Source organism: Sceloporus occidentalis, unplaced genomic scaffold, assembly GCF_023333645.1.
Source record: "Sceloporus occidentalis isolate IW3139 unplaced genomic scaffold, rSceOcc1.0.p SCAF_89, whole genome shotgun sequence".
In the NCBI taxonomy this organism is placed as follows: domain Eukaryota; kingdom Metazoa; phylum Chordata; class Lepidosauria; order Squamata; family Phrynosomatidae; genus Sceloporus; species Sceloporus occidentalis.
In genome coordinates this window covers 706,434-729,453 of record NW_028317069.1, presented here as the reverse complement: position 1 = coordinate 729,453, position 23,020 = coordinate 706,434, and the positions used below count along the sequence as shown (strand labels likewise).

General features: G+C 43.3%; 1 protein-coding gene across 1 annotated transcript; it reads right to left on the bottom strand.

The window, feature by feature from the left end:
• Nucleotides 1–295: 295 nt before the first annotated feature.
• LOC149284659 (bromodomain adjacent to zinc finger domain protein 1A-like) lies at nt 296–21,373 on the bottom strand. The gene is made up of 26 exons (XM_089496295.1): nt 21,261–21,373; nt 18,257–18,535; nt 17,476–17,610; nt 15,106–15,207; nt 14,635–14,722; nt 14,337–14,474; nt 13,635–13,725; nt 13,254–13,420; nt 13,032–13,127; nt 12,514–12,652; nt 12,019–12,165; nt 11,747–11,842; nt 11,167–11,391; nt 10,387–10,552; nt 9,876–9,983; nt 9,159–9,271; nt 8,314–8,871; nt 7,825–7,976; nt 7,042–7,193; nt 5,838–5,986; nt 4,768–5,015; nt 4,410–4,615; nt 3,444–3,550; nt 1,934–2,079; nt 1,167–1,254; nt 296–486 (listed from the first exon to the last, which is right to left on the bottom strand). The coding sequence occupies exons 1-26, from the start codon at nt 21,371–21,373 to the stop codon at nt 296–298; spliced, it is 4,200 nt and encodes a 1,399-aa protein (XP_089352421.1).
• Between the last annotated feature and the right edge of the window lie 1,647 nt (nt 21,374–23,020).

Genomic DNA, 23,020 nt, shown 5'->3' with positions numbered 1-23,020 from the left:
TCAGGAACTGGTAAACAACTTCTTAACACATAAATTCGTTAGAACGCCGTAAAACTGCTGAAAACCTGATATACATATAACATTGTATAAAACGTGGCGTGGTCCTGGCTTAGCAACGTTTAGTTGCTTTCCCCTGAGTGCTGGGCAGTGAGAGGGATCAGTGCTTTAATAGGTGACTGAGGGTTTTTTTTTTTTAGTTTTTTTTTACTTTATTCTGAGATTCTGTACAGCAGGACATTGTATTCCCTGAAACCACGCGAGACGAGACGGGAGAAGAGGCCCCCGGCCCGGCTTCTCAGATGCGAGACCTTTTAGAAGGTGGGGGGGCAGCTTGAGTTTTCCTGGACGAGACCTCCAACCCCAGCTTCTCCGCCTCGCTCACAAAGAAGGACTGCAGCCGGACTCCTGCTTTAGCCTCGCTGCTGTTGAAGTGGTTGTACTCGAAGCAGTTGGAGAACATCAGCTCGACATCTTCCACAAACTGGGCTGTTAGAATGGAACATGCGCATACATATTAATCCCAGTTGGCCTCGTGCCGAGGAAGTTACACTAGGGATTGTACCTTTTTTTTTTTTTTTTGACAGCTGCTTGCAAGGAAAATGTAGAGAAAGTATTTCTTTGGGAACCATTACCATGTGAGAGAAAGCTGTTATGTACTGTAGGGTACACAAGTTTTTGTTTAATAAGAATGGTGTCACATAGTAATGATTTGGGTCATCACTTGTGTTCCTGCAACGAGGACACTTAATGAGTAAGTCCAGTGGAAAATATATGTACTTTATACAATAATGTAAAGAACGTGTTGCCAGGTTGACGGCTGGCACCTTCTGGCTCGGGGCAGGTAAAGGAGCCTTGACCCTGATGTGTTCCCACCTTTCCTGCTCACGCTAGACCTTGGTAAAGACTTTTGGAATGGCCCGGGGGACAACTGCCGCCTCTGCCCGGCCGTACGTTGCATTACACTAAAGCTATAATCAAAGGATGGAGAAGAGACACATATACCCGGAATCATCCTCCTGTTAATGTTTGATCAGCTAAAAATGGTTAAACACACACACTTCTAAAGTAGGTTTTCTTTCTGTTGCACGGGAATCGTGTATTCTCTCAGCCTTGGGATGGGAAACGGACGAGCAGTCTGCATCACAATATTCATTCCAACAACTTACCTGCCGATTTGTATTCACACTTGTTCACTTTCTCTCTGATGAGATTTAAGGCAATGGGTTTCTGGATAATGTCAAAGTAGTCTGGAACCTACAAGACATTTTTCTTATTTTAATTTCACTTTTTAAAAAGTTTCTGACAAGAAATAAAAACCGTGTGCCCCAAAACATTGTTATTACACCAAAAATATCCCCACTATGTGCGAATATCTGAAGAACGACACCTAGAGATACTACATAAGAATCCTTTTTCAGTACACTTTTAATTGTCATGAAAAAAGTAATTTGTGTTATTGACGGCCACATATTAATACTGGCCTAAAATGATAAATTGTACTAAACCCCCCCCCCCCACCAAGACATTCTGTGACGTCCTAAAAACATTCATGCAGGTCCATACATTACTGTACATTTTGCGTTCTATGTAAAGGTTCCCACAGAACTTGACATGTGGCGCAAAAAATACAAAATGCTGCTTTTCCACCCTCAAAAAAAATTATATATATTTATATCCACAGAGATCAGGCATAAATTTATGCACAACATAAAATTAAATCTCATCCAAGTGAAGTATCTAGTTGGGCAAAGAAGCCCGATCGCAGAAAACCAGGGCTACTGCCTTCCGGCATCCACGTGGCATTGTTTGCCATTCCAATTTTCCCTTTCCATCTCAACATATCTCTCACAAATCCTAGGGCATGCTAAATCTGAATTTAAACTGGCACTAAAGATTTTTGTAGTAGCCACACAGCACCGCTTGCTTATAGTACCTGATTTTTGGACACGAGTCTCATGAAAGGCCAGCTGTCGTCGTGCCTCACCAACTCCACGATTAACTGTTCACAGGCCGACAACTCGTGGACACCGTGATGCCTTCCGGAGCTCCTTCTGCTTCCTTGGTCCGCGGTAAGAACGTCTTTAGAGAAAAGACAAAAAAAATGAATAAACTGTAATGAAAGAGCAAAGGAACTACAACATATTAAAGTGTTTCTGGCATATAAAATAGCTTCATCGAGGGCATACTACAAACACAAGTACACAGAGGCCAAAGAGATAATTTTGACTGTTCTTTAAAAAAAACCATAAATAAATAAATTGTGAAAGCGAATTCTCATGCAATTTTGGCGTCTAAAACTACTTTTGTAACTATACCCCTCAACCTCATTATCCAGTCAACATGCCCATTGGGCAAATGAAGCCCTTTTTTAAACTACGGCAGAGCCCATTCTTACCGCTTCTCCATACAGTTAGCTAAATGTTTTCTTGTCTGCTGTTGCAGTGTATATAATAACTTGTACGTATCTTGCTCCCAGTTATTAGTAAGCTTTATCCTACGCACAGGGGCGTAACTAGAAACCTCAGGGCCCCGGTGCGAGAATCTGTTAAGGGCCCCCCCCACCCCCTTTCTCACTATCTACCCTCTCCCTCCCTCACGATCTCCCCTCTCCCTCCCTAACCCCCTTCTCACGATCTCCCCTCTCCCTCCCTAACCCCCCTTCTCACGGTCTACCCTCTCCCTCCCTACCCCCCTTCTCACGATCTCCCTCCCTACCCCCCTTCTCACGATCTCCCTCCCTACCCCCCCCTTCTCACGATCTCCCTCCCTACCCCCCCTTCTCACGATCTACCCTCTCTCTCCCTACCCCCCCTTCTCACGATTTACCCACTCCCTCCCTACCACCCCCCTTTGTAGGTCACTTACCATCAACTCCTGTGTTGGGAGAGTGAGGCGTTTGTCTCGGGTGCCGGCGCTTCACTGCTGAGCGTGAAGCGCAGGCACCCGAGACAAACGCCTCACGCTCCCAACACTGTACTCTGGGCAGCGCTGAGGCAGGCGGCGGCGACGTCGGCAGCAGTGGCAGCGGCGGGGAGCAGAGGTATCCTGGATTTCTGTCAGGGGGGCCCAAGAGTTGCCGAGCGGTTTTCAGCAACCGCTCGGCACCCCTTGGGCCCCCCTGACTGGCTGAACTCCAGGGCCCGGTCGCAGTCGCGACCCCGGTAGTTCCGCCACTGCCTACGCATGTAAAGAGTTGTGGAATTTGCTGGCAATGAGAATATTGAAATGTTTTCCTTCTGCAATATATGACAAGCACACAATACATGACTCCTTAACTTGGGAGGTGGGGCAGGGAAGGGAAGCACAAATTGCTTATAACCAAGTAAAATTGCAGTGATGATCCAAGCAAATCATCCTCAGAGGAGGACCACCAGAAAAATCAGCAAATTTCCCTTGCTATCGAACCTAATCATTTCATGACATAGGCTAAAGAATCGATTTACCTGCGGACTGACGTCTTTTTCCTCGCCCCGTGGAATTAGTCGGCGCAGTCTGTGAATCGTCGGACTTGCTCCTTTTCCCTCGAGGTGTTTGCTCGCTACTTTCAAGACTGAACGGCCGAAAGGCAAATGGGCTTCCAACGGGAGTGTTACCAGCAGACTTCTGCATCCCTCCACGGCCCCTACCCCGGCCCCTGCCTCTACCCCTGCCCGGGCCTTTCCCACGGACCAGCTCTACAAGAGAAGTCTCAGGTGAGGACGCATCCGCCGCTGAGTTACGTGTGGAGAGACGCGATGACCTCTTATTTTCCAAGGGTGGAGCAGATCGGGTTTTTCTTCCTGTGCCTCGTCCTCGTCCTTTTGGTGTAGGCAAGATGTTTTTTGGTGTTCCCTGCGGGCTTTTGGAGGCTCTCCTTCCTTTCTTTTTGGGTCCGGGTTTGCCACCTGCCCTTCCGCCTTTCTTCTTCAAAGGAAAATGCACCTTGGCCCGTCCTCTCCTTGGTGGACTGGAAATATGACATATTTGAAAGATTAGCATATAAACATTCAAGACACTCCAAAAAGGAACACTCCAAATCACAGTAGTAACACATGTGGAGTCAACTTTACATGAACTCCAGCACATTCTTTGCAATCTTAATTAAGTTGGAAAATTAGACTTCTACGTCTTGTTCTTCCTCCTCTGCTTCTACTGAAAAAGTCAGCCCCCCCCACTTAGAAGCAGAACACATAACTTCAAGTCACCTCACATGACTTCACGTATGACCGTGCAGCTGACCTGCGAGAGAAGATAAAGCGGCGGGGTCTACGGAAAACAGACGCCAAGCTGCGCACAAATCTGCACGGAGCGGAACAGGGATGGTCCCTTTGAGATAAATGTATTCATGTGATCTACCAGAATGCAGTTCGGAAACCACAACATGTTATAATTTTCGTAACTACATGAAAGACTTTCATGCCCGCTCTCACCTTTCCTCTTCAGACATTGCACATAGCTCTTCCTCCTCATTTTCATATTCACTCTGCTCTTGCTCCTCTTCCTCCACAGTTTCTTCTTCCTCCTCCTCCTCCATCTCTTCATCACTGTCCACTAAGAGCCTCTGTCTGGTGGGTGCCCGTCTGGATCGTTGCTTAGGTCGGCACTCTGGACAGAACCAGTCCCCCTCAGGAATACACTGAAGGAATAGTTTGAGAGAGATATGGATGGGGCCTCCACTATGCCAGTGCCATTAAACCCTCCATTAATTCAAATATTTTAAATAGTCCGCAGCGATACTTGGGGGGGGGGGTTCAAAAAAAACAAACAAACAAAAAAACACAAACTTACTTTTAGTTTGGGCCTCACACAGTAAATGTGATGGCCTCTGTCACATCCATCACAAAGCAGCATGCTCTCCCCGTCCCCCTTCTTTCGGCAGACCTTGCACCGTGCATTCAAGATGGAGCGGGACCACATAATGCTGCGATCCAGCGTTGACAAGTGAAGGAAGATCTGGGACAGGCTTCCGGAGGACAGCAAAGAGTCCCTCCATCGCTCCAGTACTGTCCTCTGGGTACGGCCATTCTCGCTGGCATCTACAAACCAAAGGAAGAGGGCTTTATGGCCTGGTTTTCTTTAAATCAATAAATACACGCTATTTTTCCCACGGAGATATATCACAAAGCAGTCGGTTAGCGACTATTCTGAAATGCCATGAATGTTACAACTGGCAGGGACTCAAAGCGATCACGAGCTGCAGTTTCTCTGTTATTCTCTTAAGATAAAAAATAGAGGGATTCCCATGCCGCCATTTATTGCCAGACATTCCCTATTGATGGGGGAAAAAAAGCAACCTGTGCATTATTACAATCAGTCACTACGCTCAATATATGGGGATGAAAATTTTCTTTTCTGTCACTCAAGGTTATGTATATTTGACAGATATTCAAAGTTTTGTTTTCTAAATCAACCATCAAAACACCTACCGTCTTTCTCGCTAGCTTGCTCTTCATCTTTCCTTTTCCGGTCTTCCTTTTTCTTTTTATCAGATTTTGCATCCCTTTTGGTATCCTCTGCATCTCCTACACAAGGCGGAGAAGAATTAGATTTGCAAAATGGTAACGTACTTGTAAAATAAATGACGCTTCTCTTGTGTTTATGACACTGAAGAACTCAACATGCTTAAATCATAATGAATCAACCTGCAAACAGAACATGCGCATGCATTTCGTGGGTGACTTTGAGGAGGGATGGAGGGATCTTTGACTGGTTCCAGTATGGTTAAGTCTGGAAATCTTGGTAGATGAAGGCAGAGAGTTTAATTATGGAGGTTAACCGTGGAAACAGAATTCAACGCCATAAAACAAACTTTGGCATCACAGATGTCTGGTATCAATATCAAGGTGGGGAGGACTCACCAAGGGGAGCTTTCAAAAACTTTCGCTCCACTCCCTGTTCAATTTGCAGTAAAATGCGTGCCAGGAAACGTACGGAATTGTTCACGGGCTGGGGGGTGTTGGCGCTTGTGGAAGTGGCGCTAGGGGTTTCGTTTTTCAGTCCCTGGAGCCTACAAAACAAGCGTGAATAAAAGAAGGATATACAACCATTATAGAAGTGCAGAAATAATGAACAAGGCACGACGGGAGTGAAACAGGAGGAACTGGATATAAAGCGAGGTCTTCTGCGTTGTCTATTCTTTCACCCCTCCTGTAACATGTTCCCGACCTCAAACACGTTGAAAAACGCAAACCTTTAAAGTTTTTTTTACCCCTTTTTGTGTCCTCTGCTAGGTTTGCCCTTTAATTCTTCAAGAATTACTATATGGTCTTGTCGGCGGCTTAAAACTTTGATTTGTGCATCGGAGCGGCAATGACATGAGCCACGGCCATAGCATTTGGGCATCAATACGTACATTCTTCTTGCCTTATGGAGCGGCTGCTTTGACCCTTGGCTCCTTAATTCCGCATTACCTTGCGCTCTAATAGGGGGAAATTATAGCAATGACTGCTTAAGGCCAAGTCTTATTTTTCCCCAGTGTGCCATTAACTAAGAAAGGAATTATATTATATATATATATATATATATATATATATATATATACATACACACACATATATATATATACACATATACATACATATATATATAGTAGGAAAAGGTAAGAGGCTCTCGTAGGACTGTGTCGCCAAAGGGAAAGAGGTTTTACAATTTTGGATCATGTTAACGCTGCACGACTACGATCAGAAGCCAAGAACAATGTTATTCGCGTTGAGGTAATAGAGCATGCTAAGGAAGGTTGCTTACTGAAATAATTACGGAACCCACAATCCACTGCAGGCAGCTCCAACAGAAAAAGAACATCAGCATTAGTGAAGGTTGTTTTTTTAAAATAAATGCCAATTTGCATTGATCATTCTAATTTAGGATTTAGATGATAGTGATATCAAAGCTAAGGACATGCCCAGTGTTCATAAAATCAGACCACTGAAAATATAAAATAAATGGATGAGACGTTAAAACGCAAGTAAGAAATGCTTTAAATAAATAAAAAGAACTCCAAAAACACAGAAGCTGCATTAAAATTCATCTGGAAGGACAAGTCAGCTGGCACCTTGACCTCACCTGTCTTTAACATTCGGTTTTAAATCGATTTCCATTTCTTCGGCAGGCTCATTGTTCTGTGGCTTCACGTCTCCGTTCTCCTTTGCTTCCTCGCTCAGAAGGTCAGTCGAACATTTCTCGATAGCCGCTCTCCACGACTGCCGGTCAGAGACCTGAAAGCAAACCAAATTTGAAAGCGTTTGAAACAACCAACATTAGGACGGACGAAGAGTAAATGTTTATATCGCCCTTTACTTATAACAAAGCACAAAACGAATGGGGCGTTAGGCTGCGCTGTCACCTGAACATAGGGAGGCAGCCAACAGCTCTTGCTGTTTGTGAAGCATTCAATCCCAAGATACTATATTGCATTTAACACGTGGAGATATTATTCTCAAGCAATGGGACTCTGTTGGACACATTATCCTTCCATATTCACATTTACAACCAGAGATGTTTTTTTGGCGGGTCTCTGATCCCAGATAAACTTGAAACTGGTCCTTATAAATGCCAGGGTTTGGGGGCACTCAGTGGCAGGGATGAACCCTACTAGCACAATGATTCCCCCGTTGGCCATGCTCACTCATCATTACATTGATAAGACATGGCGTACACTCCCTGCAGTGTTTCTTCATTTCACCTTTTTCTATAACAGAGGATTTCTTGCAGCAAACATTTGTAAGGTAACGTTTATCTACCAAGACAGTACGGACACCGTAGCGGATGGATGCAATCTAGATTTTGGCTAAGGTTCTTTCTTAGCCAATGTAAGTAGGTGCAGGAATTTTAGTTCGGGATCAGTACCTTGACGGCTCCTAGGGTCCCCTGGTAAATTCTATCTTCGATATCCAAAAGGAGATCACATAGCCTGAACTGAAGCTGCTTCTCTGCAGAGGCGTGTAGAGAGTCAGGCGTAGTCTGGGATCGCCCACGTTTCACATCCGTTGGAGGGTTATCTATAGAAACACAACCAAAAAAATTAGTTCCACTATCTGTTCTTGTGTACATGAGACCTAAAATCCAAGTCATGCAGTGAACCACGATTTGGGTCCTTGTAAAAAACGTTCCTGCAAAAAGACCGATTATAACGTTGTACAGAAAACTATGTTTTCACCCTGTACACCCAGATACGTCATTAATCACACTATGGATATACCATGGAGTAGAGTAACAATATCCAGGCTTCACATTAGGCTTACTGTCTGGAGAGACGACATGGCTTTCAGGAGAGGAAGGGGTAAAATTCCCATGTAAATCTTCTGAAAAGTAAACGAACAAACCAGGACATTCTACCTGCTGTATTGAAGCGGTTCGCAGGGAGGCTGCAGAGTTTTTGAGAGATTTTGTTCTTTTCCTGTAACAGGGTCTCTTTCAGGGAACTCTCTCTGCGTCCCCTGGTGTTCAGAGACTCTAGGAGGGCATCCAGCTGCTCCATGGAGTTATAGTACCACCAGTGGTTGGGCTTGGTCACTGGTTTTGAAAGCTCTTCCTTGGCTTCCTGGTCTGGCGATTCATGAGAGGTAAGTGCAAGATCTGCAGCCTCTTGCTGAGAAATGGGACGAGGCTGTAGCATGTCTTCTGTGACGCCATAATAGTCTTCCTCTACAAACAGGCCCGGCAAGGAAAAGAATGTCCAAAAGCGCCGATACCAACGATCACGCCCCAGCGGGGAGATATTGGTAGAAGCTGTGGCTGCCTGTATCTTTGCCAGTAACTCCTGCTCTCTCCTTTGCTGCTCCTGCCTCAGTGACTCTTCCTCTTCAGGAGTCAGAGGTTCTTTCTTCTCTAACGTTCCCTCAGAGGTTGGATCTTTGTTCTTCCCGTCTTTAAAGCCATTTTGGCCCTTGTTTCCTAAAACGCAAGGGAAAAACAAAATTACACTTCCACTTTCAAGCCTATCTTCTGTTCTGCTCTCGTCGTATTAAACTATGTACACAAGACAATAGCCACCAAAAGCAAATGCACATATTCCGAAATGAATATATAGAAAGGACAAGCGTCTGGGTTTTCTAGCAGCATTGTACCAAAACTGACATCCGTGCATTTGTTTGCTGTCCCACGCATGACTTCTTCTGATGGGTTCGTTCGCTCTGAAGATTAAATCACTTATCACAGTATTATGGCTCACACATATCTACCTCTGCCTTTCTTGCCAAACGGTGTGGCTTCTTCTTCATCTTCACTGTCTTGCTCTTTCTGCTCCGGGTCCTTATTCTCTGAACTTGTATCCAACTCCTCTTGGTCTTCATTCCTAAGGGAAATAAATGGCAAATTAGCATTTTTTTACGCACATCACACTGGGTCTTTATCGCCGTAGAAAGCCGCATTTTCAATTTCCAGCTTCCTTTTAAACAGTAATGCACAAAAAAGCATATATTTCAGATTAGGACAGCAACGTTATACGTGCCAAAACGTTTACACCTTTGTAAGTCTTTTCTGCATCCGAGACAGTGGTGAATACTTCTGTGGATTTTACACTAAATTGTCATTAAATATATCTGGTAATAGCACTTAAAGCAAATTAGCTTCTTCAATAAAATAAAAACAGCGATCTGCGAGGGTGCTGCATTAAGTGACGTGCACTCACCGTATTAATATGTAGAAGGACAATACCACAACCTGTGCTATCTGGATATAAACAATCAAGTAAACGCAGAAAAACCATTCCGAAACCAGACACATTGAATTACATTTTCACGAAGAGAGTCTGGGAGCATCAAATATAATACCCAATAAGTGGAAAGGCTCTATTGCCAGTATCACTAAGAACCACAGATTTGAAGGGGAAAAAAACCCAAACCTATCTTAAATTTCCGTTAGAGGTGACTTTTTAACGTTAAATGCCTGTGCCTTACCCTGGAGCTCTAGCTAGGCCAGCATTTTCGTCTTCTCTCAATTTCTCTTGCTTGTCTTTCATCTTAAGTTCTTGTTCCTTCAGCTTATCTTCTTTTCGTTTTCGAATCCTAAAAACATACAAGATGCAAACAAATAAAAAAAAAGGAATTCCTGAAATTCAGTAATTAGGAATTTAGTTCGATTGGGTTTTTAACCCCCAATGCGCAAAAAGGACTGTCACTGATTTCAACAGGAGCTCTTTCCATTGCTCCATGCAGCCCATCAGTGGTGAGCATCAGACCATAGGCGACCCAGGGAGCTGCAGCTTCCAACTGATTTAGTTACATCTTAAATAATGTACATTAAAGTACTCACAGAATATTTTAATGTGCATTCTTCTTCGGTAAGGCGACCTGTCCCTTTAAATAAAGCCTCCTAAAATGGGCTCAGATTCCTAGACAGCGAGTCCCTTTCACATACTAAGCATTCATCGATCTGTTTAATGCCGCTGCTGGGCATATCTGCACTGACCTGGCCGCTGCGCCTTCCTTCTCCCTGCGGTTCTGTTCAGCTTTCAGTTCTCGGAACTCTTGCTTAGCCTGGCGGAGCTCTTCAAAGTTATCTTCAATGTAATCTCTGGTAGAGACGAGAGTGAGCAATTTGCCACACAACGCATGAAGAATCTTCAGTTTTTCACCTAGGACAAAAGCGGCAAAACTGGATGATTTAGGGCCATGCGGGTTTATGTCACTGTACGAGTTTAAGAACTAGTAAGATACATAGAGCTTTCAAGACGCAGTTGCCATTTTGCCTACAGGTTAAAAAGGGACAGTAATGATAAAGCCGAAAATGATTAAAAAAACATACTTAGCAAACAATTACTCATTACCTAATGTATCGGTTTATCTTAGTGGCAGGTAGGGCCTGTAGTTTCTGTATGGCTGTGAGCTCAAACAGATTTTTTTTTTTGTATTTAATTCTGAAACTTAATTTCTCTAGAATTGTTTTGCTTAAAGTAAAGCAAGAAGCCAGTTCTGTAAAAAGTACATACTAAATATAATTCTTTCCGTTTTATATTGTCTGAGAACATTACAGTGTGGTGACTAGTTATTGGTTTATTTTTTCATGAATCCCATCACTGCCAGCGTGCATGCTTCATCCACAGAATGCATATTAAAATACTTACAAAATATCTTAATATGTATTCTTCGTTGGTGAGGCTACTTTATGACACCAGAGTGTCCCTTTATGATAATTCTGGACTTGGCGCTGTGAGTAGATACGTATAATTCATTAAATTTACTCTCTCACCGGGTAACAAGGCGTACACAGACAAGGAGGAGAGCTTCTTCAATATGGCGGGGTGGGTAAGGCGAAGCTCCAAACATGCATCATCAGTGGCATCAAATCCGCCCTGCTTCTGGTATCTATACTTGGCGTTGGCTGAATTCGCATCGGAACCTGATGCCAATATGTGGAGCCGCAGGATCTCCGATAGCGTGCAGCTGTCCAAATCTAGATCCTTCAAACTGCAGCCTGTCAAAGTACAGTAAAGACACAGTCACACATTATTTGCCAAATCATTCTGTAAGTAAACGCAATATATCCTTAGGAGTACCCAGCAGTGTTAATAAAGGAATGTTTCCACGGAAAAAAAAATAAAAAAATAATAATAAAAAAAACCTTTTTTGAAATAATAAAGTTTTACCATCTAATAGAATTCTGGAAATAAGAAGGAAGAACCTTTTGATTTGAACCACAAAAGAAAAGTAACAGTAAACATACTGATTTCTGCTTACGGACATCCATAACTGCTAAGGCTTTTTTTTGGGTCAAGACTCATTCTGCAAGGGACCTTTTGAAAAAAAATTAATATCTATTTGGAACGTACCTTGGTGTAACTGCGGCCAAGCAGCCGCTAAAGCGGCCACGGCAGAAAGCGCCGATTTGGTTGGGTCAGTAGCCTCGTCCAACGCTTCTGTCAGATCTGACAAACAAAAAAAGAAAACACATCAATCCACACAACCAGGAATACTTGAGTTACGTGATGTCACGCCAATGAATTAGCCCGATGTTCCGTACTTCGTTTTCTACAGAACAGGGCAAGATTAGGTGGCTATGCATTGCTCATAATGTATGCATGATATCTAGAAAAGAATTAACCTTTTGTCTCTGCCTCCAGTATCTGGTCTTTTGCCACCTCCTCCTCTTCTTCAGTCATGGCGTGAAAGATGGCAGACAGGAAGAAAAACAACAGCTCGCATAGCGGCCCTTCAGGGTCACTGACAACCAAGGCCTCTTCAAGCATCTCTGAAAAGCAAAGAAACAGAAAAAACGAGATTGGCTTTATTGTGATTATCTACCGATATCACGTGCAAAGCTTAACGCAAATAAGATACATAGACACGTCTGCATCGCAGGAATAACTACACATACACTTAAAAAGCCTTTACGCAGAAAAGTATAATGTATAGGATACGCAGCGTTTTCTTCAGCTACTTACTAAGTGCTGCCATGCAATATTAGCCAACTCATATTGACCTTCATATTATATTTGGCATGTCAGATTAATAAAAAGCAGCAAAAGCAAAACATTTGTAAAACAACACAAAAGACTATAATCAGAAATAACCGTATGTTTAAATCTATAGCACACACCAAACGTCATTCCTTCAGGAAACTCGTCCTTGAGCTCGAACAGCTCTCCAAAGGCATGGAGGAACTCTAAAACCATGACGGCATCTCCGAAACATTCAGGAGGGATCCGTGTTTTTACAGGAATGGGCAAAGGCAGCTCCTGAAGAACATTAAAAAAAAAAATATACACATTAGGAATCAGGCTTTCACAAACACAAGGAGGAAAAATTGTGTACTGAAAACATAGGGTTAAGCATATTTTAGAGTCATGTATTAGTCAAAGGAATCTACAAGCAAGCAATTCTTTTAACGCCTTTGCACGGACAGGTCACACCAACAGTACAAAGCTCATCGTTCTCACACCAGAAGGCTTCCCATCTTCCATTTAACTCCAAAACCGATTTTTGAAAAGTCCTTTCTGCCGGAGGAGGTTACAGGGAAAGGAACACCAACAAAATGGACTTATAGGATGAGAACACAGAACCTGACTGTTTTGTTAGAAGTGACTAGGAGCATAAAAAAACCCCAAAAAAATAAACCTTGAGGTCGTCGCATTCCATGTCTTCTCTGGGCTTGCTCCAAAGTTTCAGATGTTCAGCGTATTTCCGCTTCTCCTCTCGGATTTTCTCCCTTTCCTGAAATAAGAATATGCAGCCTTAATGCTTTGTTATTTATATCGCGTGCATTACACGGCTCGAAGGGTGTGACAAACCAATGTTCAGTGTTAAGGCAGGGAGAATTAACAATTGAAATTAAACTACCTTCTCTTTTTCCAATTTGATCCGCTCAGTTTCTTCTTTCCTCTTCAATCTTTCTACTTCGACCATCTTTTTCAGTTCCTCTTTTTGCCGGTCCTTGTTCTTCCGTTCTATAAGCTTCGCCTTTTCCAGTTCTGCACGCACTCTGCGCATCCTTGCCTTTTCCAGTTCTGAGAACGAACGTAGTAAATCATCCATCCAAAAAGATATGGAATAAAGGAACGTAAATAAAAAAAAAAAAAAAAAGAAACAGGAGCCTGCCAATGTGTATAAATAACCTTAAAAAATACACACATTAAATTGGGTTAAATTAAATGTTAGGAAAAAGATACATATTTTTTTTAAATTAGGTATAATTTATTTCAACATGATTTTGTTTCATACCCATAGCTTTCAGCTCCTTTTTGTGCTTCAAGATTCTCTCTCTCTCTTTAGCTGCTTTGCTCTGATTTTGCTTGCTTGGTAAACCATTGCCCTAAAACAAATGTAATTTTCAGTGTTTTCACAAAATATAAGTAACGTCTCTCTGATAGCAAATGATAGAAAAGCACCTAAACGATCAAACATATACCATGTTGAGAGCAGGGATGCAGTTGGAGGGTATATTAACCGGAAGTGAACAAGCCAACCTTGTGGGTCATTGGAAATAAGTTATTTCTTTAGCGTACGACCAGAAGAGCGTCTCCAAAAACTTTATGTTTGTCTTGAAACCTCTAAAAAATGACCACAGCCGAGAATCTAAACTCCCAGCTTCTCATACCAAAACGGATATCGGTTACTACAAAGACTTTTCCTGCAGCTGTTTTGACCACATCCAGTCAACAAATGGACACTTTTACCACATAACCGTGGAAACAAGTAAATCAGAAATCCGAGATCGAAAAATGTATGTATGCGATAAGAAACACGTCAAACTTCCAACACCCACACGCTGCACATGTCAACCGACCGTTAAATCAAGGTACTTTCTGTAGGCACTGCAACATACCCGCTCTGCATGCGCACATAACGAAACGTGCACAATGCAAAAGTATAAACGACGACAGTATCGATCGATCGATCTTTCAGGACAGCGTATGAACTCACTCTGGATAAGTGCTGGCTGGCCGGAGATCTTCCCATTTGTTTTTGGCTCGTCGCGGGGAGCTGAAAGATCGGAGGATCATCGGGAAAATAACAATGGAAGCCTTCCCTTGAAACCTCATACTTTGTAAGTGAACTGGCCTTTATAGATGAAGAAGAGAGAAAAAAAAAAAAAAAAAGAGAGAAATGTGTTGAATAATGGAAAAGAAATTAAAAAGGAAATAACATGTTTCAAATAATAATAATAAACCCACAAACATGGAAGTGTATGCAAATTACAACACAACAGGTGTGACTATACCTTGGGCTTTAGGATCCCATTCTGGGGCTCACAGTGCAGCTTTAGGAAAAGTTTCAGTCGCTCTTGAGAAAACAAAGTTGGTTTTCGACTACAGAGAAAAACGACAGGTAACATGTTAGCGAAGGAAAACGGAGGCACAATAAAATAAAAAGTGATTATGCGTAAAACGTAATTGAATTGCATGGTTAATGTTTAGTTGTGAATAGTAGAACCTACAAGAAAATTTAGAAGCAAATGTGTTCTGTTGTTTCAGCAGAAGGGCACAGGGATCCAATGCTGTTTTGCACAGATTCTGTTAGTAAACTGGAGTCGGGAAGCAGATCTCCAGCATCATATAGTCAGGTAGCAGCCTTAAAAATGTGTGTGTATATATATATATATATATATATATATATATATATATATACACACACACACACACACACCGGTCCTATTTTGATATCTTGTGTGCACATAAGTGGGGGGGCATACCTGAGTTGTGATGACCTGACAGTAACAGATTCATATAACTCCTTTACGATAGGCTCCACTTTGTATTTGAGTAAAGATGGATCGACGGGCTCTTTGCTCTTCCTATAATGTTAAAGAAAAAGAAAATGCAGAAAAATACCCTTGTTAGCCAATTTTAATGAGCGACCGGTAGTTACTGTGCTGCAGATCCATTAGTAAGTTGCTGATTGTTGGTGACTGCTTCACACAGCCTTTTAACCCCTTAAGGACCAGGCTGTGTTTTACCTTTTGTACCATTGGGACCGAAAAGTTTTAACACTTTTGCGGTGTTCGTGTTTAGATGTAATTTTCTCTTCACTCATTTAGTGAACCCACACAAATTATATGTTGTTTTTTTTCAGGACAAGAAGGGCTTTCTTCAGATACCATTGTTTTAATCATATTATCTAATTTCCCATAAAAAAAAAAAAAATTATGAAAAATGTAAAAAAAAAAAAAAAAACACCCAAATTTTCTGACTTTTACCCCAAAAATCTTTTACTCATCCAAAAAAGCTAATGAAAAAACCTACTAAATATATTCTACTATTTGTCGTGAGTTTAGAAATACCCAATGTTATGTTTTTTTGCTTTTTTTCTGCACGTTATGGAGCAATAAGTACAGGTAGCGTTTTGCTATTTCAAAACCATTTTTTCCAAATCTGGTAATTCTTCCCCCCATGTGCCATTTCGGGTATCTTTGAAGCCGCCCTACGCAATTTACCCCATCAAATCATATATTTTGGAAAACTAGACACCCCAGGTTATTTCAAATGCTAGAATTTTAACTCTTTCCATGCACTAATTCTACCACCAGTCTTTGTCAAACTTTGTGGTAGTAATTTATTTTGTGTTTTTTTATCGCTAAAATTGCTCTTCAGGTATGGATTTACAGCTCCTGGTATACATCACTTTCAAACAACACCCCAATATGTGTTCAGCAACATCTCACGAGTACAGTCATACCCCCCATGCATGGGTTTGTCGGGTTGTTTGGGAGGTAAAACGCCACATTTCGGAAGTGCGCATTTTCTGCTCCCATGTCCTAATAGGACCATCTTTGAAGCCGGCTAATTCAATTTACCCCATCATACCATATATTTTTGAAAACTAGACACCCCAAGGTATTTCAAATGCTAGTATTTTAACCTTTTCCATGCATGAGATTCTACCACCAGCCTTTGCCACACTTTGCGGTAGTATTTTTTTGGTATTTTTTTTTTTACACACAAGTTGTACTGGGTATAAGTTGTTGGGTATAAATTTATAGCTCCAGGTATACGTCACTATCAAACAACACCCTAATATGTGTTCAGGAACATCTCTCGAGTACAGTGATACCACCCATGCATGGGTTTGACTGCTGTTTGGGGTTAATAGGCCACATTTGGGAAGTGCGCTTTTTTCCCCCATTTCGGTCAGTCTGTGCCTATGCCCTATCTTTGAGCCCGGCCACTCTAATTTACCCCATCAAACCATTAATTTTTTTAAATTAGACACCCCTTTGGTATTTGAAATGCTTTTATTTAAATTCTTCCATGTCAGGATTTTTGGGAAGATACAGCGCTAATTTTAGCACTTGCTCATATTAATAAACTTTCATTTTTTTTATTTTATTCTTTTTGGACTTTTTTTGTACATTTTGCTGGAACTGGATAGTTCCTCTGATGCATAACATTTTTTACATGTTACCATGTTTTTTTAAGCTTTTTTTTTTTTTTCTTCATTATTTTTTTTAATATTTTACTAATCACATTTTGACTTGTATGGTTGAATGCAGTACCTGTATTCAACCTGCAAGTGGAGCCAGAGTTCTCTAGAGGGTGTGGAGACCGTCTAGTGAACTTTTTCAACTTTATCATTTTTTTTCCCGGGCGGCCGCCATCTCGCGGATGGCGAAGATCACCGGCAGTGGTGGCTGTGACCGCTCTCCGGAGCGGTCACAGCCCGTCCTGGGTTAAGTGTTTGGTGTCTCTGAATGCCTCCTGATCAAGGCATTCCAGCAACACCATTGAAGTTTAACGTTTTTAAAAACGGGCCTCCATTAATAATAAAGTTGAAAAAGTTCGCTAGATGGTTGACACCCCGGGGAGGGGCCAGACATGGCCCATGATGCCGATCTCGGTGTTGCCGAATGCCTCGACACTTTCTAATCTTGTTTAAGTCTCATGACGTGTCAGGCACGTCATAGGTCGTTAAGGGGTTAAGGATGGGTACGGAGAAGTGAGAACATCACAACAGGGAATTGGTTATATGATGTCATAAGGTTAACATTTAGACAATTTTTATCCAAAACAATCACACAGACTGCAAAAGTACGATTGCGTTATTACAGCCGGAACGTTTTCCTTACGTGTTCTGCGGGGGAGTGTTAGGAGATTCGTCATCGCTATCGCTGATGATGATGGTGTCCTCCTCTTTGTCATGACCATTCGCCACGCCATTTTGCTGGGGAGGTAGTTTGACTTCCAAAACTTTGCACTCCAATCTGACAGACAAAGACTGAATGAGAATCTTTCAGGATTACCGTCCCAACTCCAAACAAGCTGGGACACGAACGTATGCCTTGAAAGCATTAATTGAAAGCGACAGAACGAGGCAGTTAATATAACCTTCTACACCAAGCTTTGTTATAAGCCTTTGTTCCACGAGAAAGAAAGCCTCTCTCTCTCCTGGGCGTTCCTTTCTCGTTCCTTTTCTGAATATGCATTGAAGATTCTCATTTTACATTTACATAAGATATTGCGTATAGAACCCCGCACACAGCAGCACATCCATCCTTCTTAGTCAGGACTGTTTTTCTTAATGGTTTATTCACTAAAGAGTGAACATCATTAGTTCAGATTTCAAACAAAGTTGCTCACGCAACCTCTTCTAATCGTAATTGCACAGAAGACCTCTTAACCCATTTTACTACATGTATCCGGACCTTGCGAACCCCATCGAGAACCGGTGAGGCTGCAGATATCCCACCTACTACAAGGCACGCTTGTTAATTTGCGTTATAGTCATTATACGATAATATTAATAAATCCAGGAGAACGGTGGTCGCCTTCCGATTAAGGATTCGTAAGCGCTTCACCCCGACAACTGCTCGTTTTTCATCATAACCTAACACAGGCTGAAAGGATTACCTGGCGCCGTTGTTTCTCACCACGTCCACAGTCTCCCCAACAAAGAATCTGTTCTTGACGTATCCGAAGACGTTGGCGCAAAGATCTGCCACGCGCTGGTGGTTGGCGAGGGTAGAGATGTATAGGATGGGCACGATCAGGGGCTCTGGGAAGCTCTGTAAACTTTGTCTGACTTTCTTCTCTGATTCAAGTGCTTCTTGGTACGTAAGTCCGCATTTGCCAGTGAGAGAACAGCTCCAGACCAGGCTGTTGCATAGGATAGTGCGCTCGAAGAACTCGCTGCATGGAGAGAAACAATACATGCATTTAGATTTGCAAACATAATTGGAATTGATATGTAAATAATTTAGAAAGCGGGTAAGTTTAACCGCCTGATTTTTACGCCAGGGTGTTTTTGAGCCATTTAATAGCCACGTTGCTCTTGACGGATCCTGTAAACATAGGATGTGACCCCAGCGCTTTTTAAACAGCTTCCCCCACCTTACTCGCCAAACCAAAATATAGAATATTTGCCAAAACTGCCTGAAAAATATTTTTGGCCAGTTTGAGCCATCTTCTTACAGTCCATACATCGAAAGGGTTTGGGTTAAGTCGGAAACCAATGCATTGGGTAAGAAGAGCCTGGTTCACAAGCTTACCATCTAGACCAGGGGCGTCCAACCTGCGGCCCTCCAGCTGCTGCAGGACTACAGCTAAGGGGCTGGCTGATCTAGACTTGTTTATGTATTTTCCTACCATCAAAAATCTAAAACAGTAACGTCACAACACAGCCAAAAAAAAAAAAAAAAAGATCAAGAACCCCTTCAACATTAAAAGATAACCATGTTACATTACATCAAAAGGGCACTATTTACTAAACTAAGAGTTTGCAGTACAGGTGCGCTTTCAACTCTTACCTTACTATTCACCATGAGGGGCAGGTTCAGAAGAACCCTCGAGCATTCTATGAACTTAACTATTGGCCGTTCCGGAATAATTTAGATCCTCCATCGTAAAAAATCTGCTTGTTCAGGGAAATCCCAGATCTAGCTCGCAAACTGGCGTGGGTTTTCTAGTCTCGCTAATTTATGAAATGGTAGATGGGAGACTATAGGTTAGCCACCCTGCACAGCAACGCAAGTCTTACTAAACCACGCTGCGGCGGACGATGCATGCGCCAGACAGTTTTGACAACCGTTCAGAAGTTTGGGGTCACTTAGAAACTTCCCTGTTTTTGAAAGAAAAGCAAATTCTGTCCATTACAATTGTAGCTGGAAATGGCTGGAATATCTTCATATGCGCACAGAGGCCCTTTATCACTTCCATCACTCCAGTGTTCCGACGGCCCTTTATCACTCCCATCATTCCAGTGTTCCGACGGCCCTTTATCACTCCCATCACTCAGGTGTTCCGACGGCCCTTTATCACTCCCATCACTCCAGTGTTCCGATGGCCCTTTATCACTCCAGTGTTCCGATAGCCCTTTATCACTCCCATCACTCCAGTGTTCCGACGGCCCTTTATCACTCCCATCACTCCAGTGTTCCGATGGCCCTTTATCACTCCAGTGTTCCGACGGCCCTTTATCACTCCCATCATTCCAGTGTTCCGACGGCCCTTTATCACTCCAGTGTTCCGACGGCCCTTTATCACTCCCATCACTCCAGTGTTCCGACGGCCCTTTATAACTCCCATCACTCCAGTGTTCCGACGGCCCTTTATCACTCCCATCACTCCAGTGTTCCGACGGCCCTTTATCAAAAACTCCAGTGTTCCGACGGCCCTTTATCACTCCCATCACTCCAGTGTTCCGACAATGTTGAAACTTTCACAAATCATGTTACAGCTAGAAATTTTCTGTCAAAACACCGGAGTGACCCCAAACATCTGAACGGTAAAAACATATACAAACGGACTGAATCGCAAGCTGGTTTTCGGTGCTACTAATAAGCATTTTCTGCCATAAGTTTGTATTTCAGACGCAATTAAAAATCAAAACAAAAACAAAAAAAAAAATAAAAAGCAAAAGTTGCGGAATCCAACGAAGCAGAAAGTTTTGGCCTCTCTTTTCTTTTTTAAAGTAAATATTTTTGCTTGTGTGTCCTGAAAATGGTTACACAGGAGTGCGAGGCTCACGCAGCCGCCAGCCGCAGCGCATCACACCCCGGTCTGACTTTGTTCTGCATCTTTCAGAATCTACCAACGATAAAGGAAGCGGCAGACAGGCACGGAGATCTGTTTTCAGTCCCACACAAAAGCCGATGAAAACAAAAGGGGAGGAAAAAAAGAATAATAGTAGAAAAAGAATGAAAGACTCTTACCGTGAAATCCCAAAGGACCGAAATAACAAAAATATGTACGATCCTCACCAAAAATCATTTTCTACACTAAAACTATAGACCGAGAGGAAAACTTTAAAAGTTCCACCGAAGCACACGCTAAAGCTTCAAAACAAAAGAGCGATCAGCCACATGTCCCACCGAGGGAGCTTTCAGAGCGAGGGGTTCAAACGCAACACGTAGAATAACGACATCTTCGTTCTAATGTATATGGGGAAGAGTTTATATATAAAGCGGGATTTCCAGCCCGAGGAAATGGCTACCGTACAGGAAAAACAACAATTAAAAGACTAGCAGATTAGCTACATTCAGTAAAAAAAGCACATTTGGTGGAGGTGATAACTATGATAGATTGTAAGCTCTTGGGACTATCTAGATATAAGATGCAATAAAGACGTCTGAGCAAGACGTGTGACAATCACCCCCTCCCTCCCAAGATTGGGAAATTGACCCCATTTACACTGACGAATAAGATTAGGACTGCTGATGAGTCTAGGGGGGGTTATTAAGATACAGGAATTCCATGCGAGAAGCCCCTATGTACAGCCCCAGAGTCCAGGGAAACTTCCTGCCCCAAGAGGTTCAGCAGCAGCTGGGAGAGCTGACAATCACATGCCCGGCTTGCATACACTGCCGTGGGGCGTTAGGAAGCCGCAGCAGCCGAGGGATGAGGGGCTTTTTCTTACTCATAGTCCCTGAATATTTCGTTGGTCACCCGGCAATGGAAGAGGCGCTCCGTGGGCTCGAGGTCCGGGGGCGGCGGGTGCCGGGAGAACGGCTTCCGGTGCAGTAGCGGCATGTCCTCTGCTAGCCCACCGGCTTACACTGTGGAGAGAAAGGATACCGGGTCACACTGGCAACAACGTGCGCACGCCTGCCGAGGCCGACTCCCCCGCGTACGTAAAGTTACCGGGAATATTCTACACAAAGGGGAGGAGGCAGCCAAAGTGACTCGTGGAAAAACAAAGCAAAGTGTCTGGGGAACGCACGGGTGTGCGGCGTGACAGGACACGTAGGCCGGTAATACCGGAGCCCCGGGTCTATATTCCTGAGTTGAGCTTCAGTTCCCCCAGCCCCGTGCGCTCCGTACCCATCTGAGGAGGAAGCAGCCGGCTGGGCGCGCTGAGAGATGTGACCCTGTCCCGCGCTCCGTCCCGCCGGGAACTTCCGGTTGCGAGGGATGGCGGGAGGTGCGTGTGAGCCAGGAGCGAGTGGCGGGCAGGCTGCTGGTCCCTTGGACCGAGAGCTGGCGGGAGAGGGAAGTGCGAGCGCCGCCGGATCCTCCCCTATTGTGTGCTGAACTCACCATGTGTGACAGCCTCTCCCCAGCTCATTGGCCCAGACGTTACCTAGACCCTCAAACAGGTGCCCTGCCACGCGTGGGGGGGCGACTGATCACCCACGTGACAAGCCATCAGGTTCTCGAGTGGGGAAAAGAGTTTACCACTGAATGATTTGTTTTATGATAAAAGTGATCAAACTGATGCTTTAAAAACATGCCCGGGCAGGACTTCTATTCATCATATAGATTCTAAGATCATCAGCATCACACCGTGCGGCCACCAACATCTATGTATGGCTACTGAATCTAAGAAGAGGCCAGTGACTTAGTATGGTCTGAGTCTTTATGTCAGCAAATACATGCGGACTAGATGGGCCGAATTTGACGCACGCAGTCACAATACGTAGACACATTAACATCGTTTATACCTGGTGTCATGAGCATCCATTACATGTGAAACGTGGCGGCCATCTTTGAATACTGATGTTATTCTTCAAATACTAAAATCTACTAAAGAAATAAAGTACTTCATTTTGAAGTTTTGTGGTTTTTTTATTCTTTATTCATATAGACTCCATTATACACAGAGCCGAGTCCCAGGTCATTACTATGAATGTCTGCAGCGCGACTGGACATGGGGTGATGAGAGACTATATGACCAAAAGCATGTAGCCACCTGACCATCACACCTATATGGCCTTGTTTGACATCCCATTCCCAAACCATGGGCATGAATATGCAGTTGCCCCCCCACCCCACCCCTTTGCAGATATAACAGCTTCAACTCTTCTAGGAAGGCTTTCCACAAGATTTTGGGGAGTTTCAGTGGGAATATTTGCCCGTTCATCCAGTTAAGCATCTGTGAGGTCCGGCACTGAGGTTGGACGAGACACCCAGATCTCTGTGTCAGGGCTCTGTGCTGCCGGTCAAGTTCTTGCACGCCAAACTCATCCAACCGTGTCTTTATGGAGCTTGCTTTTTGCAAATTGGGTTTTTTGGATGTACAGGGTGGCTTGGGGTTATGGGTGTAGGAGTAAACATCCATTGTCTATGCATCGAGGCTACAAAGTCACCTTATTTTAATAGTGAACATCAATTACAAAAAGTCCAACAACCAGGAAGTCAATGTGCATTTATTTTAAGCAGACAACCTATATAATCACA

Coding starts and splice junctions, on each gene's coding strand:
- LOC149284659 (XM_089496295.1), bottom strand. CDS start 21,373: ATGCCGCTACTGCACCGGAAGCCGTTCTCCCGGCACCCGCCGCCCCCG. Junction 14,475..14,634: donor ATGGGATCCTAAAGCCCAAG/GTATAGTCACAC, acceptor TCATCTATAAAG/GCCAGTTCACTTACAAAGTA. Junction 3,551..4,409: donor GCAATGTCTGAAGAGGAAAG/GTGAGAGCGGGC, acceptor TCGGCCGTTCAG/TCTTGAAAGTAGCGAGCAAA.